At 42.8% G+C, this 24,012-nt stretch overlaps 2 protein-coding genes across 2 annotated transcripts; both read right to left on the bottom strand.

Annotated features, from left to right (window-relative positions):
* Nucleotides 1-5: 5 nt before the first annotated feature.
* Nucleotides 6-17,211, bottom strand: ITIH4 (inter-alpha-trypsin inhibitor heavy chain 4). The gene is made up of 23 exons (XM_063164539.1): nucleotides 17,106-17,211; nucleotides 15,046-15,206; nucleotides 14,538-14,642; nucleotides 13,450-13,612; nucleotides 13,240-13,350; nucleotides 13,027-13,155; nucleotides 12,045-12,161; nucleotides 11,300-11,468; nucleotides 10,189-10,305; nucleotides 8,582-8,763; nucleotides 8,003-8,185; nucleotides 7,292-7,431; nucleotides 6,538-6,686; nucleotides 6,086-6,118; nucleotides 5,695-5,742; nucleotides 5,423-5,455; nucleotides 4,932-4,985; nucleotides 4,600-4,642; nucleotides 4,019-4,128; nucleotides 3,201-3,375; nucleotides 1,679-1,833; nucleotides 826-928; nucleotides 6-342 (listed from the first exon to the last, which is right to left on the bottom strand). The coding sequence occupies exons 1-23, from the start codon at nucleotides 17,178-17,180 to the stop codon at nucleotides 267-269; spliced, it is 2,631 nt and encodes an 876-aa protein (XP_063020609.1). The 5' UTR covers nucleotides 17,181-17,211; the 3' UTR covers nucleotides 6-266.
* Nucleotides 17,212-20,106: 2,895 nt separating this feature from the next.
* On the bottom strand, nucleotides 20,107-23,629 carry MUSTN1 (musculoskeletal, embryonic nuclear protein 1). Its single transcript, XM_063164538.1, has 3 exons — nucleotides 23,470-23,629; nucleotides 20,645-20,765; nucleotides 20,107-20,447 (listed from the first exon to the last, which is right to left on the bottom strand). Exons 1-3 carry the CDS (start codon nucleotides 23,476-23,478, stop codon nucleotides 20,341-20,343), a joined length of 237 nt encoding a protein of 78 aa, XP_063020608.1. The 5' UTR covers nucleotides 23,479-23,629; the 3' UTR covers nucleotides 20,107-20,340.
* Nucleotides 23,630-24,012: the final 383 nt, after the last annotated feature.

Raw genomic sequence — 24,012 nt, 5'->3', positions numbered from 1 at the left:
CAAACTGTGAGCTGATAATGTCAATTTTATTTAGTTCATTCACATAAATCTTCAACAACAAAACCACATTGCAATTAGAAACCATTTTCAAATAGCAAACAAGCAAGGACCATTATATCTTGAAAGTATAATTATTTCAAGATAAAACATCTGTGACACATATATAGAGCAACAGTAAGGGTTTAACTGTGTGGTTTTCTTGATGAAAGTACCAAAAATACTTGGAAGAGCTTCATTTCCATAATTTCCTTCAAATATTTTTTTTTCTAGGGACTTAGCTCTATTGACCAGCAGGAAACAGCTTCACTGGCTGACTCAAGCCTGTAATCTTTCTTGTACAACCTGAAATGAAGTCAAAAAAAGAGAAAATGTGATGTGATAACACAATCAAGGGGCAGGGTCAGAATTGCTCTGATGTGCAGATGGTACCAGGAGTCAGAGGCCTGGGTGGGCAGAGCTGCACCTCAGCACTCCCAGGACCTGCACACTCACACTGTTTTTTCCCCATCACAGATGTGTGCTAAAAGCAGTTGAAAATTTTCCTTATGGTAAATCCAACTGAGGGAACACTCTCCCTTTCCAGGCTAACAATGCAAGCTGTACCCCCAGGGTGTAGTTATTTCCCCCAATGAAATAGGAGACTTGAGCCCTGTAGCATCACTTAAACAACAAATGCAAGCTTTTGGGAAAGAATTAAAATGCAAGTTATTTACACCAAAGAGGTGTGTCCTTACAAACACTCCCTCAGTTTCATTTCTTTAGATCTCTGGTATTTGCTGATAAAATACATCTCAAAGCACACCCCCTCCCCTCCATATCTGGTACCTGGAAACTTTGTGCTCAGATCCAGACACTCTCAGGAGTCTTTCCACAGCTCTCTGATCATTGTTGGAGTTAGTCCCAAATTGTGCTTTTGAATAAAATTGACCTAAGCAACAGACATAGAAATTATTAAAAATTACAAACCAGCTGAGTGTTGCTGTTTGTTTAAGCCAAATGGCAGCTCTAACACCAGGAGAGCAGCTCTTCATCTCAGAAAACAAACCAAAGATCAAGTTTGGATACTCCATTAGCAAGATTAGAAAATTCCTCTGTTTCATCTGTGATCTGCTGTTATCCCTAACGCTCTCCACGGGATGGTTCAGCCTTTCTCTGATGGTTTTTCACAATTATTTCATCCTTGTGGTTTTTGGAATACAGAGCCTCTCTTTTTGCAAAGTTTCCAAAACAACTTCAACTTAGGTCCCACCAGGATTTTTGGAGCCAAGAGGTTCAGGAGCAGCTGGCTTTCATTTCCTAACCATGATTGTTTACAATTTTTTGTCCATTATTTATAATCTGTTATTTGAGATCAAATGGATTTTCTGCATCAGTCATGTCATTCCACAGCACTGTTGAGGTTAAGCCCAACTATTATTTCTGTCTTATTTTAACATCTTCTAAACCCACAATGGGCTACTTAAGGTGAGTGGAAAAGCATTGTGTTATCTGTTATGTTTCTAGAGTGAGACCTCCCCTTTTTGGGATTGCTGGGCAGTAAAAGTTCAATGTCCAAAAGGAATAAATTAAATGCAAAATTTCTCAAGAACTCCCCAAAACAAACTTCTGACTAGAGTCTCATTTCAGGAGCTGAGTTACAGGAGCATTCTTTGCTGCACACATCCATGCTGATACACACCCAGAACTCCAGTGACTTTGGCTGAAAAACGGTCGGTGTTCAAGAAATAGAGCCCAAGGAAATCTTCTGGAAACCTGACCAAGGAAATTTTTACTGTGACCGTATCAGGCAGCGATGCTGTAACACTCTTTTCCTTTTCAACTGACACTGTCAGCCTAGGAAGTAAATGACAAAGTTATTTCCAAGAAGAATGTGAAGAAAGAATATGTATTTAACTAACTGACATTAATTAATCAAAATAATTTCATTTTGGCCTTTTATCTCTTTGCAATTGCATTTTTCCTGATCTGTTTTAGTTATCTTTAAGGTAGAAAATATTGAGTAGAATATCTTTTCTCTCCGTGCTGCACAACGGGTCTTGCAAATATACCAGGGGACAATTTTTTGCTGATGAATACACCTTATTATTCATAATGACAAGAAATGCTTGGATGGGAAAAAAAAATTCTCACCATTTTAATGAGAAAAAAGGTAGGCTAATAAAATAATTATTTTTTTTTTAAATGAACAAGTAAAATTTTTTTTGCTTGAGTATTTCACAAGTTTTTCAGATCTTGCCTTTCTTCTGACCCATTAATATTATTGTGATCCCAGGTGGTCTTGGAGAACACAGATGCCACTGTCATTTTGCTCCCTGCAGAGAGGATTAACAATGCCACCCCCAAAGTGCTGATGCAAGTGCTTGGGTGCTGGATTGAAGCAGGAGGATCATTCTGCTTGGCAAATTATACTGGGACATAAATCCAGCCAGCTCTTGGCTCTGTTTGGAATGCAAGGATAATTGAAAGCAGTTGTTGCAGGAGTTGTTATTGTCTAGAGCTGTGTGTGTGGGAGCAGCAATGCGTGTCCTGTCTGCCCCAGGCCAGCAGGGGTCCTTGTGGAGAGCTGTTCCAGCAATATAAAAAGGCTGGGGGAACCAGCTCCGCTCAGCTCTTCCTTGGGGTACTGAAGGATCCTGCTTTAATTACTCCAACAAATGAGGTATGCTTTAAAGTATTCCTTCTCCTAAGTGGACATTAAGTTACAGACAGCTATTCCAATGCTTAATGCCTGCCCATAAAAAAATGTCAGCTTCCCAGATGGGAGTTATTGCTAAAACTGAGGAGAAAGAAAACCCCAGCCTGTGTGGAGCCAAGAGCTGTATAAAAGGGACAGTAAATGTCAAAGCCATCAGTGGCAGTGCTCGCTCTGCCCTGGAGGAACACAAAGGGGCTGCTGGTGGCACCAGGCTGCTCTGCATGGCTCCTTCCCTTTGGAACATAAATACATGAATAGCAGGCTGATGGTGCAGTTGTTCTGGTTGTCTTTACACAGGCATGAAGAATTAAAATTAAACTTATTTTCTTCTCCATATTTGAAATGGAGGATTATGAAGATACTCTGCTGGTACTCACACTGATATACTTGCTGGAGAAGGACATTTGGAAGCACTTACTTCAGGTAAATGGGAAAGGAGAGGCCTGAATGAACAAAGATCTGACACATTTTCAAGTTTAGGAAAAGACAGGGAGATGTTTCTTACCCCTGGATGGTGGAGGAGGTTGACGTTGTCCATGACAGCCAATTGTTGTTGTTCTTGTGGCTTACAAGGATTGCATGAGTGTAGACATGGATTTGCACAGGGGGATTCACATAGCTGATATCAAACTGCACAAAGTGATTTATTCCATCTCCAAGTTTCCCCATCACAGTGAGTCCTTTAATACAAATGTGTCAGGTGATTCTTCTCTTAAGGTACAAGTGATCTTAATAAACCTGCTCCGGTTTTGTTACTGAAATGACTGCAGGGTCTCAAATCTACTTTTGTGGGACACTTCTGGCTTGTAGCTCCACATGCCCCAGGTCTGTGGTGGGGTCTCTAGAGCTGGTTTAACCCCATGCTTCCACCTCCTGCACACAGTTGCCTCTGTTCCATAATCAGAGCAGGTGCCTGGTGCCTGGGCCATGGCTCCTCAAGGACAGGACCACAGAAAATCTGCTGTGCACCCAGAGCATGCACATGCACCTTTCTGTTGGCACACAGGGACCATAAGGTTTAGGGTCTCTGCACCCTCCAAAGCCCCAAGGGCTGGATAGGAGAACACTCTAAGGACCAGGGAGGATGTAACACCAGGAGGAGAAGGGGATTCTCAGCCAGATATGTGAGAAGTGCCCCCAGCTGTTGCACTGTTAATATTGCCTAACAGAAAGGCAGAATTTACCACAGCCTCTTTGGTCAGTGCAAGGCAGCAGGTGTGAGATGTCTCTTCATGAGAGGGGGTTATTCCCAAAAACACCAACTGCACTCACAGACCCAGTGACTTTCCTTATCTTGGTGTTGGGGCAATGTGGCTCACTCACCTTGCTCTGGATCTGACAGCAGGGGGACAGAGGTTTGTGCTCTCTCATCAATATTTAAGCAGATTCTTTCATTTTGTCTGGGTAATTGCAAGAGAAGTTGTGGATGTTCACTGGCTGAAAAGAAAGAAGAAAAATATCAGCAACAAAAAAAACCTAGCCTCTGTGCTGGATAGTTACAGCAGAAATAATTTATAGATTTATGCCTAAACAGTAGTTATAGCTTTTAAAGGACAGAATGATTAAAAACTAAGTAATATTGTTGAAAAGCATACCAGACACAGCACCTTGATATGAATGAAACCAACAGATTTTAAATATAGAGTTTACTAAGGACAAGGAGCAGTTAAAAAGGATCAGGCTGAAGATGTGCTGTACTGCATTTCTTATATCCTTGAGCCACAGAGGTCTTCTCATGGAATACAGGGATACTTTCTACTTAAATGGAAAGAACTAGCCAAGGTTAGCAAGAAGTGGTAAAAGGTTTTCACAGAGTTGATGCAGTCAGAAAAAGCATTGTTGCATGAAGAAGTGTACATTACAATTACATTAGAAATTGAAATGGGTATAAGGATGTGTGTCACTCACCAACAGGTTGTGCTATTTTGGCATGTCTGAACCTGGAAACTGAAACAGTCAAAATTATTAAGAAGAGTTTAATGAAACATTTTTCTGTAAGTCAGCTGATGAACCAGGACAAATGCTTTACAGAAACCTTTTAACAGAGCTCTTCACTGACAACTGTGGAGAGCTTGGCCTAAGACGAGCTGTCCCAATGGGGGAAAAGAGCACAAGGATGGGCCTGTGCTCAGCTGGAGCTGTAGGAGGGTTTAGAGCTGTGTTTTCAAGGGTCACTGGACAGTGTTGAATGCAGCACACCCAGCCCAGCCCCTCTGACCCCACTGTGAGCAACTACCTGTTGAAAACATCTTCCTGTTGCTGCCACTTTGGAGCTCAGAGCGCCATCGATCTGAAAGAAAAGGGTTTTCCCAATGTTTTGTTGCTTTGGGTTTATGCCTTGCACTTCCCTCCCCACACTTTGAAAGAGGGAATCTGTCTTGCTTGCTGTCCACTGACTTTTCTGGATACCCTAGGACTGGTGAATTATTTTGTTCTTAGCTCCATTTCTTTCAGCTTACTAATACATGCTTTTCCTTATCTTTCACATTTATTTTCATGAGGTATATTTTTTTTTTATTCCTGAAAAGGGACCAATATTGTTTTCAAAAGTTTATAGTTCATTATAAAATATCTGAGGACTGAAATACATATAATAAAAACTAAATTATATATCAAGTGGGCATCTCCAATCCAACTGCACTTATATACAATAAGGTTGGTATGACCCTACATATGAAATGAGCTTTATAGAATTATTCTGAGGAGAAACAGAGGAGGAGTACTTACCAGCAAGTCGCCCACCCCTCAGTCCAAAAGCAACTGGAGAAAAAAAAAAAAAAGAGTATCTGTGTTTTACTCATGATTGCATTACATCCCTTAGAGGAGAGGTTCTGCTATTGAACTCCCCAGCAGCACTTTGAAAGAGGCAGCTTCTAGAAACAGGGCAGCATTGTGATTCTCTTGATATATTTCTGTGAAAGAACTAGAACAAACCCAAGGTTCTTCACCTATAAAGTTATTATTCAAATAAATGCAGTTTCCAGAGAGGAAAAACATACCTGAATCGTCCTCCCCAGGCATTCCTGAGTGGAGTCTTTGGAGAGATGCTTCACACGTGGTAGGAAGAAGCAGAAAGCATCATTAACAATATTGACTTGAAGAACTGCTTTTCCTCAAGAGCATAGATAATTTTGACTTGTGAGACTTTCTGAATGGAAGATTTTCTCCCTTTGTCCCTGTTATCCACCTAAAACCTGCACAGACTGTAGCAGGCATTGCTTATGATTTACTTCACATATTTTTTCAAGTGTCAGATACTTCCCTCTACAGAACAACCACCATGAACTCTTTTGTTTGTTTTGGTTTTTGTTTGTGTTTTTGTTTGGGTTTTTTTTTTTGTTTTTTTAGAGATTATGAAAATATGCTACTGGAAAAGAAGAAAACACTTACCTCCTGCTGGAAGTTTCCTGGGCTTCTCATTATCTGTGAAGAGGAAGATGGACAGATGAGTGTCATACAGTCAACACTGAATTACTTTACCCATGTGAACCAGCAAACTGGGACAAGGGCTTCAGGTGATGTTGTTTTCTGGGCTAAAGGATGGGTATACATAGCCCTTGCAAAACTCTGACTGGGGCCGTGCTTTCCCCCCTACATTCATAGTAACAGCTATTAGACTACCTTTAGTTAATATTTAAACAAACTATTTTTCATTTCCATTGAAGTAATTGTTTCATCGCTTCACCTTTCAAAACAATCCTGCATGTTTTATTTTGAAAAGAAGCCAATCCCTGAACTCCTGCCTCTGATTTGCCTTGTTACATCACTATCAAATGAACCTAAGTGGAAGTCAACAGCAGTGACTCAAGAAGAGCAGAGCATTTCAGGGGGGCTGTTTTTACCTGCCTCGGTGGGTTTGTTTGCCAGCTCCTCCTGCTGCTGGGGTTTGGTGACCACCATGGAAGTGAGCGGTGTGACAAAGCTGTACCGCAGGGACAGATCCAAGGCTTGGGCCTCCAGGGCCTTCTGGTCCTCTTCTTGGGCTGAAATACTAAAGTCTGTGTTAATGATGGAGCAAAAATGTGTAGGGACTATGAACAAATCATCTGCAGATTCCTTCATGTATTAGCTGTGTCTCCTCAGATATTTATCATTGAAGGGTCAGTAGTCTTATGGGGATAACTCAGCTGTTCATGTGCCTGAAATTATGGAAATGCTTCATTCTTTGCAACATGTATGGTTTAAATACATAAAAGTAATAGATACATGGTCTGTGAAGTATCTTATGGACATCCATATTGTTCTATTCCCTAAGTATTGCCATTTCCTGATCTACAGACAATATTTCTGGGTGTGCAAGAACAGCTCAACACAACCCATACAATTGAAATATATTTCATAGTCATTTCATGTAGAATGTGTTACATTATGTGTTCATATATACATGAAATTGAATGTTGTAGTGCTATCATAAACTGAAAGGCACTTCATGTTCATCATACAGTAATGTAGTATTCTCCCAGTATCTTATGTTTATGGTACCATCTGGAAAAATATTTCTGTTTCTTTGTATTTTCTGATCATATAACTTGTGAATAAGGAATTTGTGCTTTGAGAAGTTAGAAGTTTGTTATGTGAGGCATTAAAATCTCTTACGCTTTTTCCAGAAGCTGCTGAATGGTCAAGTAAGCCCACAGTCTCTCTATGAAATTCCCAAAGATGTATCTTTGATTTTGGAACACTTGCTCCTTCTCTTTGACATTTGCTTCTTCCTTAAGAGTCAAGTTACTCGTGTGCTGAAGTGGGAGAAAACTGACCATCAAAAGAACAGCTCCATAAACTTCAGCTCTATAAACTTTATTTATAGTCACATTATGAGACTTAATATCTTTCAGTACCAGCTGTCCTTCAATTTTGTTCTTTCCCATTGGAAAATGCATCCCCAAAGTATCTAAAAAGCATGCATTTTAGATTTCTATTTCTGCACTTGAAACAATGATGAAAAAAGGAGTTAATTAAATTCTATTTCAGCATTTTCGAGGTAAATAACTGAGATTTCCTACTTCATTGTAACAATAGAAACCTAAAAGTGCTTAAAAGGCTAAAATACTTGAATTTTGTTAAAGAATTAAAACAATTAAAATTTCTGTTTACTTATTTGTGGGTATTCTTCAAGGTTTTTCTTTTGTAGCAAATTCAAGAGAGAGTAATTTTAACAAATTATCTGAGAGATCAAACAATGAGAAAAGTGAGAGCCCAAATGTAACAAACATATACTAAACACAAAACACTTCTTGAAGCCTTCTATTATGCCACAAAAGACAGAAGGGAGAGATGTGTTTCACAATTAGCAAACTAAACACTTACTGACTGAGCTTTAATTTCCACTGGCAAAAGATCCAGCTCATTGCTAATTTTTCCAGACACTATAATTTCAGATCCTTCAAAAAACAGCTTGAAATTGTTCTTGGTTAATCCTTCAATAGAATTTTCTGGATACTGCATTTCAATTTGCATTAATATTGGGGTAGCCACTTCTTGATAAAAGCCCTAAAGAAGAGCAGAAGGACAGAGAACACACACAAATGACAGCAAAATTGTGCAAAGCAATATGTTGAATGTCTAAAGCCCCCTTAAAAAGCTTTTTCTTTAGCAGTGCAAGACTACTGCAAACTCAGAAATTGTCCATTTCCCCTAGACAATTTCTCTTTTTGTAGTAGAGAAATGTGTGAGTTTCCCAGTTTGTCTGAATGTGGCTGATTTGAAAACTTTGAGTCATGGATAACATGGAGAGTACAAATCCTCAGATACCCCAAAATTGCCTTCCTCCCTCAGCTGTAGTAACAGGTAAATTTAACCCCAACATTTAATCTCAGAAAATCTGTGATTTTGCTGCTAGAACTAGATATAAGCTGAGGCTTTCCTGGCACATTCCTTACTCCTGACCTGGAGCTGCAGGGCTGCATCAGCATTTTCGTAGATACGCCGTGCTATTCCCCCATTGCTCAGGGCCATTTTCTCCAGGAATTTATAACTGACATCAAACCCAAAGCCAAGGCAGAAAAGAGCATAATTCCCATTGATTGCTTTCTGAACGTTTTCTTGAATTACTTCCACATTTCTCTCACCTGTAAATGAAACATAAACACCATTGTGGGTTTGGGGCTTTTCAAGCGCAAAAAGACTGCAGCAGGTTAATGGAAAATTCTGCCTGAAGTTTTTTAAAATAATTCAGAATAAAATACTAAAAAAATAGGGGATAAAATGCTAGTAATCAAATTGGAAATGAAACCACAACTCTGCATGTGGAATGCCAGAACGTGATTCTCCCCCCTTAGTGACTTTTATTAGGTTCTTCTGATGTTGTCATGGCTAAGTGCAAAATATTTTATAGGATTACAGGGCCAGAGGAGGTTTTTAGTAGGGAAGGGACACACACTACAAGTTAACAACATGAGGGATGGATACACTTCATCAAGCATTCAAAAGACAAGTGCCATCCATAAAAATTATGTGTGTCAATTGAGAGAAGAATGGATTAGTTAATGGTGCAGTTCCAACCAACTGCCAATGAAGTCAGCCATGCTTCTCTCCCAGCCCCTTTGTGTGACAGAGAAAAAGATTTTCACACCATCACCTTACTCCATTTGAGAAGCTGCTGATGGCCATGTAGTGAGAGCTTTTCCATCAGCATTTCCAGGCTGAAGCTGTCACTGTCTGCAGCAATACCATGGGAGCAGCTCAGAGTTTTCTTTTTTAGCTGCTTTGCTATGGAAGACAGTGTAGGCAATAATGCCTGACACTCCACCCTGGCCTGATTTCTGACTGCTGGATGTGGGGAGCACTGGAGACTCACTGTGACTATGCTGGGGAGGCAGCACTGTGAGCTGAATTTTATTAAAAAACCCAAACAAAATCAAGAAACCCCAAAGCAGAATGGCTCACACAATCTAAAAGGCAGAATGACCTTATTACAGGCTTACAGATGAAGTACTATTGCTGACCTTGGAGTGATGCTGGTGCTACACTAAACTAAGACAAACCCCTATTCAAGACAAGGGAGTTTGTGCCATTGCTCTGGGAGTTGCTTATTTCACCTGATAGCTCAATCTCAATCCTTTGGTTTGTGCTGTCACAGCTGATCACTAATTAAGACATGGCAAAGAATACAGAACAAGAAGCACCTTGAAAATATCTTAAGTTTGGGGCATGGAGGGTGAAGAAGCACAAGCAATATCTCTCAAATAGAACTGTACACAGTATCTGCAAAATGTCTGTATTTTGTCTCTAGGTATTTCACTTTTCTATTTCAGCTGTGTTTGGAATATCTCCAATATCCTTGTGTTTATAAACTGGGAAGGCAACAGTATGCAGCAAAACAATTCCCAGCTGAAGGATGTGCAGTCATGGGCAGGCAGGCTGTGCCATCACAGCCCTCAGCAGAGCCCTCTCATAACCCCCCTCTCCAGATCCAGCAGTAGCTCAGCCTATGCATTCCAAAGCTCCTCTAAAACATGGGCTAGGTCTATCAATATTGGGATGCATTCACTCACCAGAAGTGGGCTGGCCATCTGTCAGCAAGATAATCATGGAGACGCTGTGCTCTGGCAGCCCCTCGGCTCTGTCCAGCACACCCACGGCAGCCAGCAGGGCACCATTGATGTCTGTGCCTGCAATGACAGCAGGCATTGCTCACCTCAACAGCAGAATCTGCAGAGATTGCTGCCCTGCATCTGCCCAGGCCCTGCAGACTTGTTTAAAGTTTTCTGCAGGAAGTAATCCTTCTGAGAGAGGAGGATTTAGGGACTTAGCCTACTGGACTTAATTACTGGGTGTTATATTGCTGCAGCAGTGCTGGAATATTCTCTTGGGAGGATTTTCCACACATATGTCATGGCAAATACAAACATGTCTAGAGCCATTAAAAAATGCTTAAGTAAATATACTGTCATCTGTTAACCTATATTTAAGAAATGTTTCCCTGCCTTCTATAAGAAATCAGAGAAAAGAGCTGAGCATGGGTGGGTTTATTGGTGTTAGTGCCCAGGGTAAGGAGACTTCTGCTCATACTGACAGTGTAACATTAAAGGGAGACAGAGCCCTTGAGCTGTGCTTAAAACTAAATAATAACACCAAGCACACTGACTGGTGCAGCAACTGAAATGCCATGTCTGTTTGGCCTATTTTGTTTATATGGCATGGCTTACAAGGGAGTATGACTTTGGATGTGTTTCTTTTCTTTTCTTTTTTTTTTTTTTTTTTTTTTTTTTTACAAGGGGACACTTGATCTAAATAGAAAAAAAGGTCAGGAAATTGCTATCAAATGTTGAGTAAGTTGCCATTTTTCTGTAGAAAAAGTGTGCTACCAAGGAATCTCCTAATTGTCTCTGTGATAAAAAATGGAAACAAAACTTTGTGGGTTTGGTTCATAGATGTGCTGTAAGCATCTCTTATGTACTATATAACTATATCTATCTCATAATGTAGTCACCAGTCTGACCACTCACAGGCTTTCTTTCCCACTCCTCACTTATAAGTTTTAAAAACTGACCTGCTTTGTAAGCACTAGTGGTAGCTCTGGGGCACTATATAACTAATAAAAATAATTATTTTCTAAGCAATTAATTCCACTGGGTGCATATTTGTGGCTACAAGCACGTGTACCTCCCCTGGCAGTGAGAGTCTGCACCAGTGCTGCAGCACTGGCCACGTTCTCCTCAGTGGCTGGCAGCAAAGAGCTCTTCCACTCCACCACTTTGTGGTTGAAGGTGATAAAGCTGAAATGATCCTCTTGGCGGAGGTCCTGCAAAATCTTCAACAGGGCATCCCTTGTCTGTTCCAAGGAGAAAACAATGATTTTGATAATTTCCACTTCTTTGCCAGAACTGGGATTGAAATTACAGTGTAATAAGGGAGTTCTCTACAGGTCTGTTCCAGATGCAGCCCTATGCCTTTATTAAACTCTAATGGTATGTTTTAGGTTGGGACCATCAGAAATAGACAATTCACTTCACTTACAGACACAAAATCCAACCTGTGAGGGCTGTAGGGGGTTTGTCTGCTCTCAAACAGAGCTGCATCCACAGTCATCAATAAACATAAAAAACAGATAAATTAACTCTCTAAGCTTCATTAAAGAAAAATATAAGCACAAGAAGTTCTGCAAAAATACAGAAGGTTCTCTCTGCCTCAATGTTTAATATCCATGAAAATAGTTGTGTCAGACAAGAGTTACTCCTTAGTAACTTCAATATATGCATATGCATTTTCAAGCACTTCTGTAAGTCTGAACCTTTTGCTGTGCACAAAAGCAGTGTGTGCTTCCAATGAAAAATTCCCAGTTGCTTCCTCAGAAGGCTGGGGAGTGCGTGCCTGCTGCTAACAGAGGTCATGCTTTGAGGGAAGTTACCTGTTCAATTTTTCTGCCTGTCATGGAGCCACTTCGGTCTATAACAAAGATGACATTTTTGGGAAACACTGGCATTTCTTGGGGTGCAAAGTAATGGACAAAATACCCATTGACAATCTGAAATACAGAATGTGAAATCACCTATAAAAGTACATCTGAATAAATAAAGAATAAATCTTAACATTCTGGCACAGCAAGAAGTGGGGAGCATTCTCAGCATTCTGCTCTCTCGATAAGCCCAAATAAAAGAATTTAAATTAAAGAAAGTAAAATGTATTTCCTAGCTGGAAGCAAGATTGTCTGTAGAGAGAAAATTACCAGAGAGCAGCATGCATACATACATATATATTAGACATCTCAGTGCCATAAGTATGATATATGCATATTATCACTGTGTATCACATTACCTCTTTATCATTACCTATGAGTCCATCTCTTAATGACTGTGGCTGCCACTTTTTAGCCCACCCATGTATACTTTATTAGTGAAATGATATTGAAAATACTCTATTTTATTCCCTAGAATAGGCATCTGTTCATAAATATTTGTGAAGTTCCTGCTGTATTTAGTTATTACCTCAGTTACCACAAAAACACAGAGACCAAGCATCATTTGAAGTGATATAAATCACATTACTCTAAACTTCATTTACAGGAAGCCACAAATACACTTTTAGAGGAGACAAAATAATAATTAAAAAAGACTGCAAAAAACCATCTATGAAATACCAATATAGATTGGGCATTTGAATAAAATTTGAAAGACTGATTTTTTTTCCTGAGTGATCCTTTTTTTCAATATACCTGGATCTCTCTGGGGATTACTGAGTATCACCCTCAGTTCTTGCTGACTGTGGATTAATGGGAAGAGATTTTCCTGTCATTCTTGGTGTTTCAAAGCAAATGTTGCTGTTTTGCTGATTTCACTTCACATTCATACCTATCTGTGATCTAAAAGCATTTTCATTTATATATTTTTTACCTGTATATCACCTGCAGTGGCTTCTCTCTTAACATCATAACGCACAACAAAATCACCATTGAGGAGCGTTTCATCGAGTTCAGAATTTTTCTTCTGTTGCTCTAGAGTTGGCTTAAATAAAATATGAGCCTGCAAAGCAATCAGAAAGAAATCTCTAAAGCAATATAACTTAGAGCAGCCCCTGGCAGTAACCTCTGGCAGCTGCTGCTTTACCTTAGTTTCGTTCTGCTCTTTGGTGAGCGCCTCAGTTAACTCGTTTGTCATGAATGTGCTGTCTGTCTCCAAGAAGTGAATGCCCTGGGGCTCGAAGATGTGCACGTCGATCTGGCAGCAGGGAAGTGAACATCAGCGTCTCAGAGGGAACATGGCTGTGCTAAAACCCACGGCACTGCTCCCTGCCCAGCCCTCCCCAGGACAGCTCACCTGGAAGTGCTTAACGAGCTGCTTGGGCCGGACCTTGATGAGCAGCTCGTACTTCCCCAGCTGCCGCTTCAGCAGCTCCTCGTAGGTCAGCTCAAAAGTGACTTTGCTGGCAGCTGCGATGCTGACAGACACGTGGAACTGCTCCAGCTTTCTGTCTGTAATTCTGGATGGAAAAACCGTGATTTACCTCCTTGTGGTGGCTGCAGTTTGAAATAATTTGCACACTTTTATTGTGGCCCCTCCAAGGGGCCACATGGGATAAATAAAAAAAAATAAAGAATAGCAGTAAATATTTTTCATCATAGAGAGGATTTTTTACATTGCAGGTGCTATTATGCACACCACATATTGAACATTACATTAACATGTCATGAGTGCAAGCTGAGAAATGGAGCAGAAACCCCTGCATAACTCAGAGTGAATACCTGTGAAGCACATATTAAATAAACCCTGAAACTGTGATATCTGTTCAAGTGCCATGGTCCTCTGTTCCTGCAAGGAGGCAGACTCAGCACTGAGCATCATTCCAGCATGGCAAGGTGCTCTTGAATGACAGTGACCAAGGCTGGATGGAGCTCTGAGCAACCTGAAAGGTGTCCCTGCCCATGGCAGGGGGCTTGGAACTAGATGATCTTTAAGGAGCTTTGACCCTGAGATTAGCTCAATTGGTCAGAGCAGGGAGCTAGTAACACTGTGGCTGTCGGTTCAATCCCTTTGTGGACCATTCACTTAAGAGCTGGACTTTGTGATCCTTGTAGATCCCTTTCAAGAACATTCTGTGATCTGTGATTCAGTGATTCTGTGACAGCAAGTCCCAAGGCACTGCTAAACAGGGATGCTTCAATGGAGCCCATTGCAGGACCACCTATACATCACATTTATGTGAATTTATATATATGTTAAAAATACGTATATATGCGTATACACACACACAAAGATACACTGTCCCTCTTACCAAGAACCCAAGACTGAATTTCACTGATTTGTCCCCACTAGGATGAGGCTATGTCCAGGATTGAATCTGCCCCCAGCCAAACAGGAAGCCAAGGAGGGGTGTTGGGGCTGCCTTACTCAGAATAACAACGTACTTGACGAGGCCAGCGCTCTGTCCTTGTGAGACTGCCGAGTCATACTCGTTTTGAGCAGCAGCTTTCTCCTTTATTGTTCCTGGGTATACTTCACCATCAATGGACCTGTTTGGTTTCCATGAAAATTAATTCATATTAGAAGGAATGCACTGGGGAAAGAAACTCAGCAGAAGTTTTATGTGGCTCTCTGGGCATGAGCAAGGGACGCTGGCTCCCAAATCCCTCCCCACTCAGGAGGATGCCAGGAGCCACCACCAGAAAACAGTCCTTGTCCTTGCAGAGTCTTGAGGAGGCTGGAGCAGGAGAAACACCACCACTGAGCACATCTATCACCCACCCTATGCAGCAGGCAGCCTGGCCCTAGGCACCTCTTTTCTATTTGGCTGCTTACTACTTAGCCCCACAGAGCACTTTCACAGAGGACCCTCTTTGTGCTCCTTCTTTGAGCAGAAAATGAACCCCCCCCTCAGAGCTGCCTCCTTTACACTGCAGGTGAGGACTGTCCTACATGGAGAAGTTGGTGATGAAGGCTGTCTTGGGTAACTCCACTTCAAAGGTGGCCTCTCGGGACTCATTGGCTCGGTTGACGATTCTGCTGGTGATGACAGTGTGAGCAAATCGTGATGTGACCTTGCAGTCCACGTGGAGGCTGTATATTTCAACAGCAGGCTGGAAAAAAATAAACAGACTGAGACAAACAAGCAGGTTTTGCTCCCAGACCATCCTTACCTGGATGATGCTGTTGGAAAAGTCTGATGAAGAAATGACCTGTTAGAAAGCCTAGCTGGAACTGGGGAGGGGATTGTTCTGAACCAGTCTGCTTATTCCCTTCTCTGCAGCCACAGCCACTGTCCCATGCAAAGCCTGCAGCTACATCTGCATTTTGCTGTTCCACAGGGGATTCTGTTGAACCTTTTTCTCTGCTTGGGGTACAGTGAAGCTGCTGCTGCATCACCCCATGCATTGCCCAAGACTTTCCTCAGGAAGATCAGAAGCCTCTTTAAGCCTGACCCAGGGAAGGTCCCTGTTTTTTGTGCAACTGTTTATTTGCTCTCCCAGCTGTTGACTTTGCTTCCTGTTTTCCAGCTTGGTATCTTGTGTCCCACAGGATGTTTAGCAGGCTCAAAACCTCACATGGCTGTCCCAACCTCTCACTGGTTACACAAGCAGAGATGCCCTTTGAGCACTCAGGTTTCTCCTGGTCTGGTTCTTCCCTTGATGGCCAAAGGAGGAGGGCACCATTCTAGAGCTGCCTGGAGCACCCCAGAGGGTGGCTGGACTGAGAACTGCCTGGAGCACCTGCCTACATGGACACCTCCTTTTGCATTTGGGATGTCTTTCTAAAGGCCTTACCCATGTTCCAGCAGTGGCACTAAGAAAGGCTGATCTGGGCATCACCAGCCTCACAACAGTCCAATAACTGATTAAAACAAAAAAGCTCAACAACAAAGAATATCTTTGCACTTCTATTTTTACTTTTCCAGCCTCCAAGTCTTTTGAATGGCTAATTATCTTTAGCTATTTTGATAATTAATCTCCTGTACTTTGCTTGCCAATTAATAGCATCCAGTGGCTTCTCCTCCATTAGGACACTGGCTGAAATGCAAAACTTGGCTGCCCTGCCATACTCAAACCTGCCCATGGCACATTCAGGGTGAGGTTTTCCATAAGGAACACCAAGCCCCAAGCTGTGGTTTGTCCTGTGCAAAATTTACCCAGTGCAGAATCTACTCTGCTGCCACGTGTCCAAGGGATGTTGCAGGGAGCAGCACCTGCATCTCCTGCACTTTAGGCTGTGGGCAGCACAACCCAGGGGTCAGTGGGATGCAGCATGGGGAGGAGCTTTGCTGTGTGGAGAGGGCAAGGAAGCAGAGAGAACCAGCTCCAGGCAGGTACCCACAGGCAGAGGCACTGTGGGCCCCATACACCCCATCCATGGCTTCCTGCAGAGCTCTCAGCTCCCTGAAGCAGCCACCAGGCCTGGCCCTGCCCCCCAACACCTGCCTGCATTTCAGTTCCACTTCACTCTCTTCTAAATAGGCACAATGGAAAGAGAAATCTTCTGACGCAAAGCTTCCTCTTCCTCTCTAATATTGATGTTTTTACAATGCCACCAGTCACCACTCTGGTGGTACAAAAGAGAGTTTGCTCCTCCAGCCAGTGCAAATAACTTTCTACTTCTCTCTTTTCCATTCCATATTTATTATTAAACACTTCTCAGAAACCTCCTGGCACTGCTTAGTGCTTGTTAGGTCCTGTGTCAAGATCCAAACCTCATCCAGGAGCCAAAGCAGAGTTACTGACCTCTCAAATTTGATATCTTACATTCCAAAGGAAGAGAATCATCAAACACATCCACAAGCACCTCCTGCTACATTTGTACTACAACAACCCGGACAAACAATCAAAATGACCTTAAAAGGACCCAAAGCTCTAAAATCTCAACACAACCCACCCAAGTGTCCCTGGGAGGTGGTTACCAGAGGAGTTACCTGCACTGCCTGGCCAGTTACCACGATACGACCGCATCAGCAAATGAGATATTGATAATAAAAATAGAGCAAATACCTTCTGATCATTAGTTTCTGCTAACACTATGAGTGAGGAAAAGACCATCAATGCAAGCAATGTTCTCTGGTCCATTTTGGAAAAAACCAAAATTTCAAATGAAATCTCTATTTATCTTAATCAGTTAATGAATAACATGTACTTGGGGATATCATGTAGGCTTTGAAGAGACACAGAAATGTAATATTTACCCATTAAACATAGGTAAAACTTGGACTTGGTTAATGCTTATTTTTCCAACAGATCTTTGCTCTTAAACATTAGAATTTTAATGTTTCATAACACATACAATTAGGAAAATTCTATATTTTTAAAAAAATTAGATTTCACTGTGTCACATGAAATCCCTTGGGCAGATGACTTGGTCTGTGCAAGAAGCTGCAGGAATCTCTACCATATTCCACAGTAATAATTGGAAAGAGCGCATCCTTAACATTATCACAAGCACTTCAGAGATTTGGAGATTGCCAGGGCAGGCAGCATTCACATGAGATATTACAGCTGATGGCTTTCTCAACCTTTGTGCCTCCCTGCCCAACTGGCCATGATCCTTGGTAGGTAATGCCACTCATTGTCATAAATTAACACAAAGATCCTGTGGAAATATAAGCGCCTGTCTTTTCTTCATGCCTGTTTTCCAAAGTTTCCATGTGGAGAGCAAGCTTCTAGTGGTCTCAGAGTTGCAAGGAGACACTAAAGCACAGCTCAATAATTTATTACTTACCAGACATCTACAAGTTCACTACAAAGAATGTGCTAAGCACAGTCTGGTCTTACAAGCTTTGTGCTTTAAGTAATTTTTAAAAAAATAAACTTACTCCTTTCAGGCAGACTGCTTATACTACTTGCAAATACCACATCCTTTATGGCAGGACATGTAAATATATATCTTTTAAAGGACAAAAAATTAAACTGCAATACATTCTAATAACTTGTACAACTCATGCAATGCTTTAATCCCTTAAAATACACAGGATTAGACACTTAGTGGCCTAAGAGCTGCAAGAGCCAAAGCTTTAATTAAGTGGATCTGTCATCAGTTTTCAAATGCTCATGTGTAAGATCACACAGATGTTAAAGAGCTGCTTTTGTTGCACAGATTTAGGCTGCAGCATCAGCTCTGCCCCTCACATTTTTAGATGAGGTCCACATTAAAAGACAGGAAGACCAAAAACAATGCCCAGTCCTTATTGTCACACTTGGAAGCAGCACAAGTAAATGAACATGACAACATCCTGGAAATAGAGCTGTTTGCCAAATCCCCCTTCTCTGGCAGACACCTTACTTGGCTTCCCTGTAGAATCCATGTGGGACACAGAGGTTTCTGTGCTTTATTAAATCAGCACCAACATCTCCAAAGCAGGGTCTGAAATACAGCACCCCCCTGTCCTGCTACCCCACCTGCAAACCTGCAGGTCAGGCCCTTGTACTGCAATAAGGAAAGTGACAACATTTTGCCCTACTTGCCCCTTGCCACCATTTCTATAACTGTTGAACAATCTCCTTCCACCTTCTCAACACAGGTTAATTAAGGAGGGTTTGTTGAACCCAATGCAAAGGCAGCTCCAGTATTATCAGGGCAGGAATTTTTTCCACTGTGACTTTTTTCATGCTCTAGTAGGATCTTTCTTGGGAAAAGGCTCTGCCACATGTACATACCTGTGAGGAGCCTTTGCTCCATGGAGAAATTGTGCCCACTAAAGTGAGGAGGTGGGGCCTGGGCTGCAAATAATAATCTTTTAAAGTGAAAAAAGCAGGCCAAGGCAATGCAACAGCAATATCTTTAAAGAAGCTTTCCCCTTAAAGCCAAAGGATTTGCTGCTGCCTTAAGTGAGCTCCTCTCCACAGCCTCTCTGGGATTTGTGTGGGCATTGTCAAATTTTATCTGTCAGGTGTTTAGGACACAAATGCCAAATATGATGCATTTCATGGTGCACAGAGAACTTTGGCATCACTTTTACTTCTTAATCATGCCTAGTCTGTGTAAAATAAAAGTAGTTTATTTAACTAAGGTGGCATCTGACTTACCATGCCCAGACTGCAGAGACCCAGGGTGTGTGGGAAGCACGGCAGGCGCCCACAGAGGTTCCTCTGTGTTTTAGCACAGATATCCAGCTGAGAGGAAACACTCTGGGGTTTGGGAGAAAACAGGTCTGGTGTTTAATGCAGTAAATTAAGAAGCAAACAGCATTGAAAAAAAGCCAGCTCCCCCTCAGAGTGCGCTGGTGTTGTACAGAGACACTCATTGGGTTCTCATGTCCACGGTAAGGCAGGACATGGCGGCTGGGTCTGACACCCCACTTCTCCTTAGATCCAGTGGGACAGGAGGAAAAAGCCACTGGGGAACGAGCTGAAATCCCTCACTCGGTGCTGGGGCACTCTGAGAGCCTGGCCTCTGTCCTCACAGCTGAGCTACATAAAGGGAAATCATGGCATTGCTGCCCAGAAGGGTGTGAGGGGAGAGATATGGGGGAGAACTGTGAGGGAAACTGTGAGGGGAGAGTCATGAGCGGCAAACCGTGAGGGCAACTGTGAGGAAAGAGCCGTGAGGGGAACTGTGAGGGGAGCGCCGTGAGCGGGAACTGTGAGGGGAAACCGTGAGGGGAGAGCCGTGAGCGGCAAACCGTGAGGGGAACTGTGGGGGGAGAGCCGTGAGGTGGAAGCTGTGAAGGGAGAGCCGTGAGCGGGAACTGCGAGGGGAGCGCCGTGAGGGGAAGCCGTGAGGGGACAGCCACCACCCTGCGCCATGCCGCCACCGTGAGGGCTCTCGCCAAGGTGTCGCTGTAAGCAACACAGATCTGGGCGAAGTCTCCAGGTTTCTGTGCTGCCCCTTTGATCAGCTCCTCCTCAGATCCCCTGGTGTGAAGAAATTACACTGACACTGTGTCATCAGGGTATTTTTTCCTTGCATTTGACAGACAAAATCATTGCCTGTAGTGCCAAAGTGCCCACGGAATTAATCTGAGCCCCAAGTGAAATGAGTCACCACAGTGTGCCAAGCTGAGTCCAACAACCTTTTTTATTAAACAATTATAGCAAACATTATCCAATATATAGAAAGAAAGCATGTAATAAAAATGAACATGGAATTTTACTCTTTGACATGAGTATATTCACTACTTAAGGACTTACAGTAGAAATTAGCTACTTGAGTCTACAGCGACTTTAGTGCAAGGAACAGAAGATTTGAAAAATGTTACAACAATCATTTTGGTGAGTCATGTCCAGGTCACCGTCAGCCAAAGACGCTCTTGGCTGGCTCATCCTTTGGTTTCTCAAAGACTGTTTCACCCCCTGTCCGAGCCCCGCTGAATATGGAAGGTGCTGCAGAGCCCATTTGTTCTTAGAAAAGAAAACCAGGAGAGACAATCAGTGAAATACCACCCGATTTTAGGGGAGTCAAATTAGTGCTGCTGAAATACATATATACATTTGATAAATACTTCACTTGTCCACCAGATGAGGAACCCTTTTACTTGAAAAGGGCAATTAAGTCAATGTTTTACTCTGCTTAATTGCTTCCAGTCGAGGACACTTACCACACTGCCTCATCACTTGGTAGGTCTTAGATTTAATTTCCTGGTTTTTGGCAAGGTTTCCTCTGGCTCCTTTGAGGTCTTCTTCCTTCACTGGAGGACGCTTCTTTTTCACAGGGGCTGGCTAAGAAACAGACCCACACATCAGTATTTTGTTTTCAAAGCACAGGGAACAAAGCTGCCTCCACCCAAAGGCTACAACATACAGAGTTGCTAACACAACATTTCACCTATTTCAGTTCTGAAATTACATACACAACTACTTCAGATCTTCCCATAATCACAATTCCACTGCCCTTCCCAAAATCAGCTACCATTCTTACCACTCTGAAATTGTCTTTTTTATTGTACAGCCTTTGAAAGAGCAATGAAAGCGCAACTTAATTAAAAAAAAAATCGTAGATTTTCTCTGTCCACCCCTACCAGCTTATTCTGCAAGTACTGATTGGTAATTCAAGAACCTGCCCAATATTTGGAAAGGAAAAATCACTTTATTACTAAATTGGGCTTGTGTCTACTTACTAATTCTTTGGAAAACTGGTCAGAGAGATTCCAAATCTGGACTTGGCTTAAGTTCAAATAAACACTTGACCCATGGTTGATCATCTTAAATTTAAGGAACAAAAGGATCTGAGCGCTCAACAGGGCTCTCTACTGAACACATCTAAAGCCCTGGATTTGGAACCCAAAGAAGGAGAAGGAAACCTAATACAGAAACAGATGCATCATCAGGTGGTGCTCTGCTAAAGCCAAGTACTAATCTGTTCACAGTTGATTCCACTACAAGGAAATAGGGATAACATTGCTTCATCAGCCTACCCCATCTTTAAATTACTGCCCAGTCAGACACAACCCCACTCTGCAGCAGCCAACACCATAAGCATTCCTCCATCAGTTTATTATTTCATGGACAGATTTTCAATGTCCCACCAGGCAGCCCTCATGGCAAGATTCAGGGGCACAGGGATATGATCAAGAGGAACAGAAGACCCCCACACTCCAACTCTAATAGATTTGCACACTGAAAGATCAACAACAAACTTCTCTGACCATCACTACATACACAGGGCTTCTGATATTTGAGTTCTGGCACTGGTGGAGCCCACTCAGGCACTGCCTGTGAGGCTAAAAGCAGTTGTGGAGGGAAACAAATCCCTCAAGGCTGGAGCAGCGCGTCCCAGGGAGCCTGCAGACACAGTGCCAGCATGGCTGGCTCCTGGATGGGTGGGCTGGCCCCACTGGAGCCTTCAGCACGAATTCTGCCTGCTGCAAATTCCTGGGAACGCTCAGAATAGCTCACTGTCAATGCCACTCGCATGTGTTGTGGGAAACAAAACATTTACGAGATCTCTGGGGAAAACACTCATGAGTAGCCAAAGCAAGCGAGGGGAAAGGGTGTCAGCAAACCCTTCAAAATTCACAACACCTCATGCATGGCTGTTCAGCTGGTGAACCAAACATCCCCACAGCCAGGAGTCACCTGTCCTTCCGGAATGACAACTGGCACATGATGGCAACAGTCCCTCATGCCCATGGCACGCTCCACAGGCAGCCAACCCAGGAAGGGGAAAAGCCCCTTGCTTTAAGAGCAATGTGAAATCTGCAAGGATCCTTCACCCATTATTGGTAACAGACACTAACTGTGAGGCTTCTGCCCACTGGGCCAAGGGAATTCCTGGGGACAGGGTGAGGAAAGGTGGCTCTTGGCATGCACAAAGATACAGCCAGGCTGAGCAGAGCTCTTGAATGTCACCCAGTTATTTTAAAATAAACCATCTCATGCTTTGATGGCAGAGGATTTTCCAGCAGGACAGTTGCTGTGGATTAGTCGGCCCCAGCTGAAGAGCAAAGCTGGTGCACAGAGAGGTTACGGTGAGCCAGGGCCAGCAGCTGCCACTGTCACAGCCCCACCACTGCTAACTGCTGCCAGAATTTCTGAGCAGGGGCTGCCAGGAGCCATTCCTGGCACGGGAGTGCAGCCTGTGCTTATCTCCTCCTGTCACAAGACAGAAAGTGCTACTTTACAAGACATACAACTGGGTTTTAAGTACTATTTTCTTTGGAGAAAAGAAAATCAGCTGAACTGAGTTACTCTCTATGGCTGAAGAACTGTGCTCTCCTACTCTCTCTGTGTTCCTACTCTCCATCACACTACTCCTGTAAAACTAATGCTGAGGAGAGCTCTGCCAGGCACACACAGCTTGTGATGCAAATGTAACATTTACCTGAAACCTCACCATTTTTGAGCTCGTTTCAAGAGCACTTTGAAACACTGATTATTGGGGCATGCATTAAAGACAAACCATTAGTTATAAAATCAATATAAAGGTATTCATTTTATACAAAATTTCAGTCTCAAATATCTTAGCCTAACCCTTAGAATTTTCAATCACACTCTTTTCTCCTGCATGTTAATGCACTAAGCTTTACACAGTGACATTTCAGCACAGCCACCTCTTTGCAAAACAGAATTTCAGAATCACTGTCTGAGAAAGTGTGTTAGAAAGGCAGAGATTCCTCCACCTGTGAAACATCCCAACGCAGGGCAGGGGAAAGGATTTTTCCCTTTCTACACGAATAAAAATATTTAAGGTAAACCAGAACATTTTAAAGCTAAATTAATTAACCATGTAGAGAGCAGCTGCTTTCCTTCCTAAGTACGCACTTGTTAAAATATGTTAATCACACAAGTCACAGAGCAGTAAAGCTGAATTCACTGGCTAACGGGAGGAACTCGCTAATAAGCTTTTCCAAGCACAGCATCCAAACCAGCAGCAGGTTTGCCAGGCGCTGCTCCGAGGGCTGGCAGCGCACAGATGTCCCCGTACCTGTGACATAACTGCGGTGCTCCCTCGCTGAAATCCCTCCCAGGTCGTTCCCGACTTTGATTAAATCCAGCCCGTGAGCTCTGCGAGCGCCTGTTGTTTTCCTGGACTTATATAGAGCATCCAAGTGAAGTCAGGGGCTGGCTCATGTTCCCGCAGCAGCGCGGGATGGTTCGGGTCGGGGCAGGCTGTTGTTGTCCGAGGTTTATTCCTGGCGATGACTCGGGCGTGCAGCATTCACCGCGCCGGGCTGACGGGGGCAGCTGCGGCAGCGGGGAACCCGGGTCCCGCCAAAAACGCTGCCCGGGGAGTCCGCCGGGGAGCTATTTATAGCTTTAAAAGGCAAAATGTTGTTATGGACACAAAATTGACTCTGAACTCTCTTGGGGGAGGGAGGGGAAAAAAAAGAGTGGGCATTGCTTTCCCAGCATAACAAAAATATGTGTTCTCTAAAGATGATACAAACCTGAAGTCCAAAGCATAACTGTGCCCTGAATCAGTTGAGCACAGGGATCTTTAACAGGAGAGTGTTTCATGTCTTTTGGA

The sequence above is a fragment of the Melospiza melodia genome, chromosome 10 (assembly GCF_035770615.1).
Source record: "Melospiza melodia melodia isolate bMelMel2 chromosome 10, bMelMel2.pri, whole genome shotgun sequence".
Taxonomy (NCBI): domain Eukaryota; kingdom Metazoa; phylum Chordata; class Aves; order Passeriformes; family Passerellidae; genus Melospiza; species Melospiza melodia.
The sequence above is the reverse complement of the archived record's forward strand: the minus strand, read 5'-3'. Positions and strand labels throughout refer to the sequence as shown.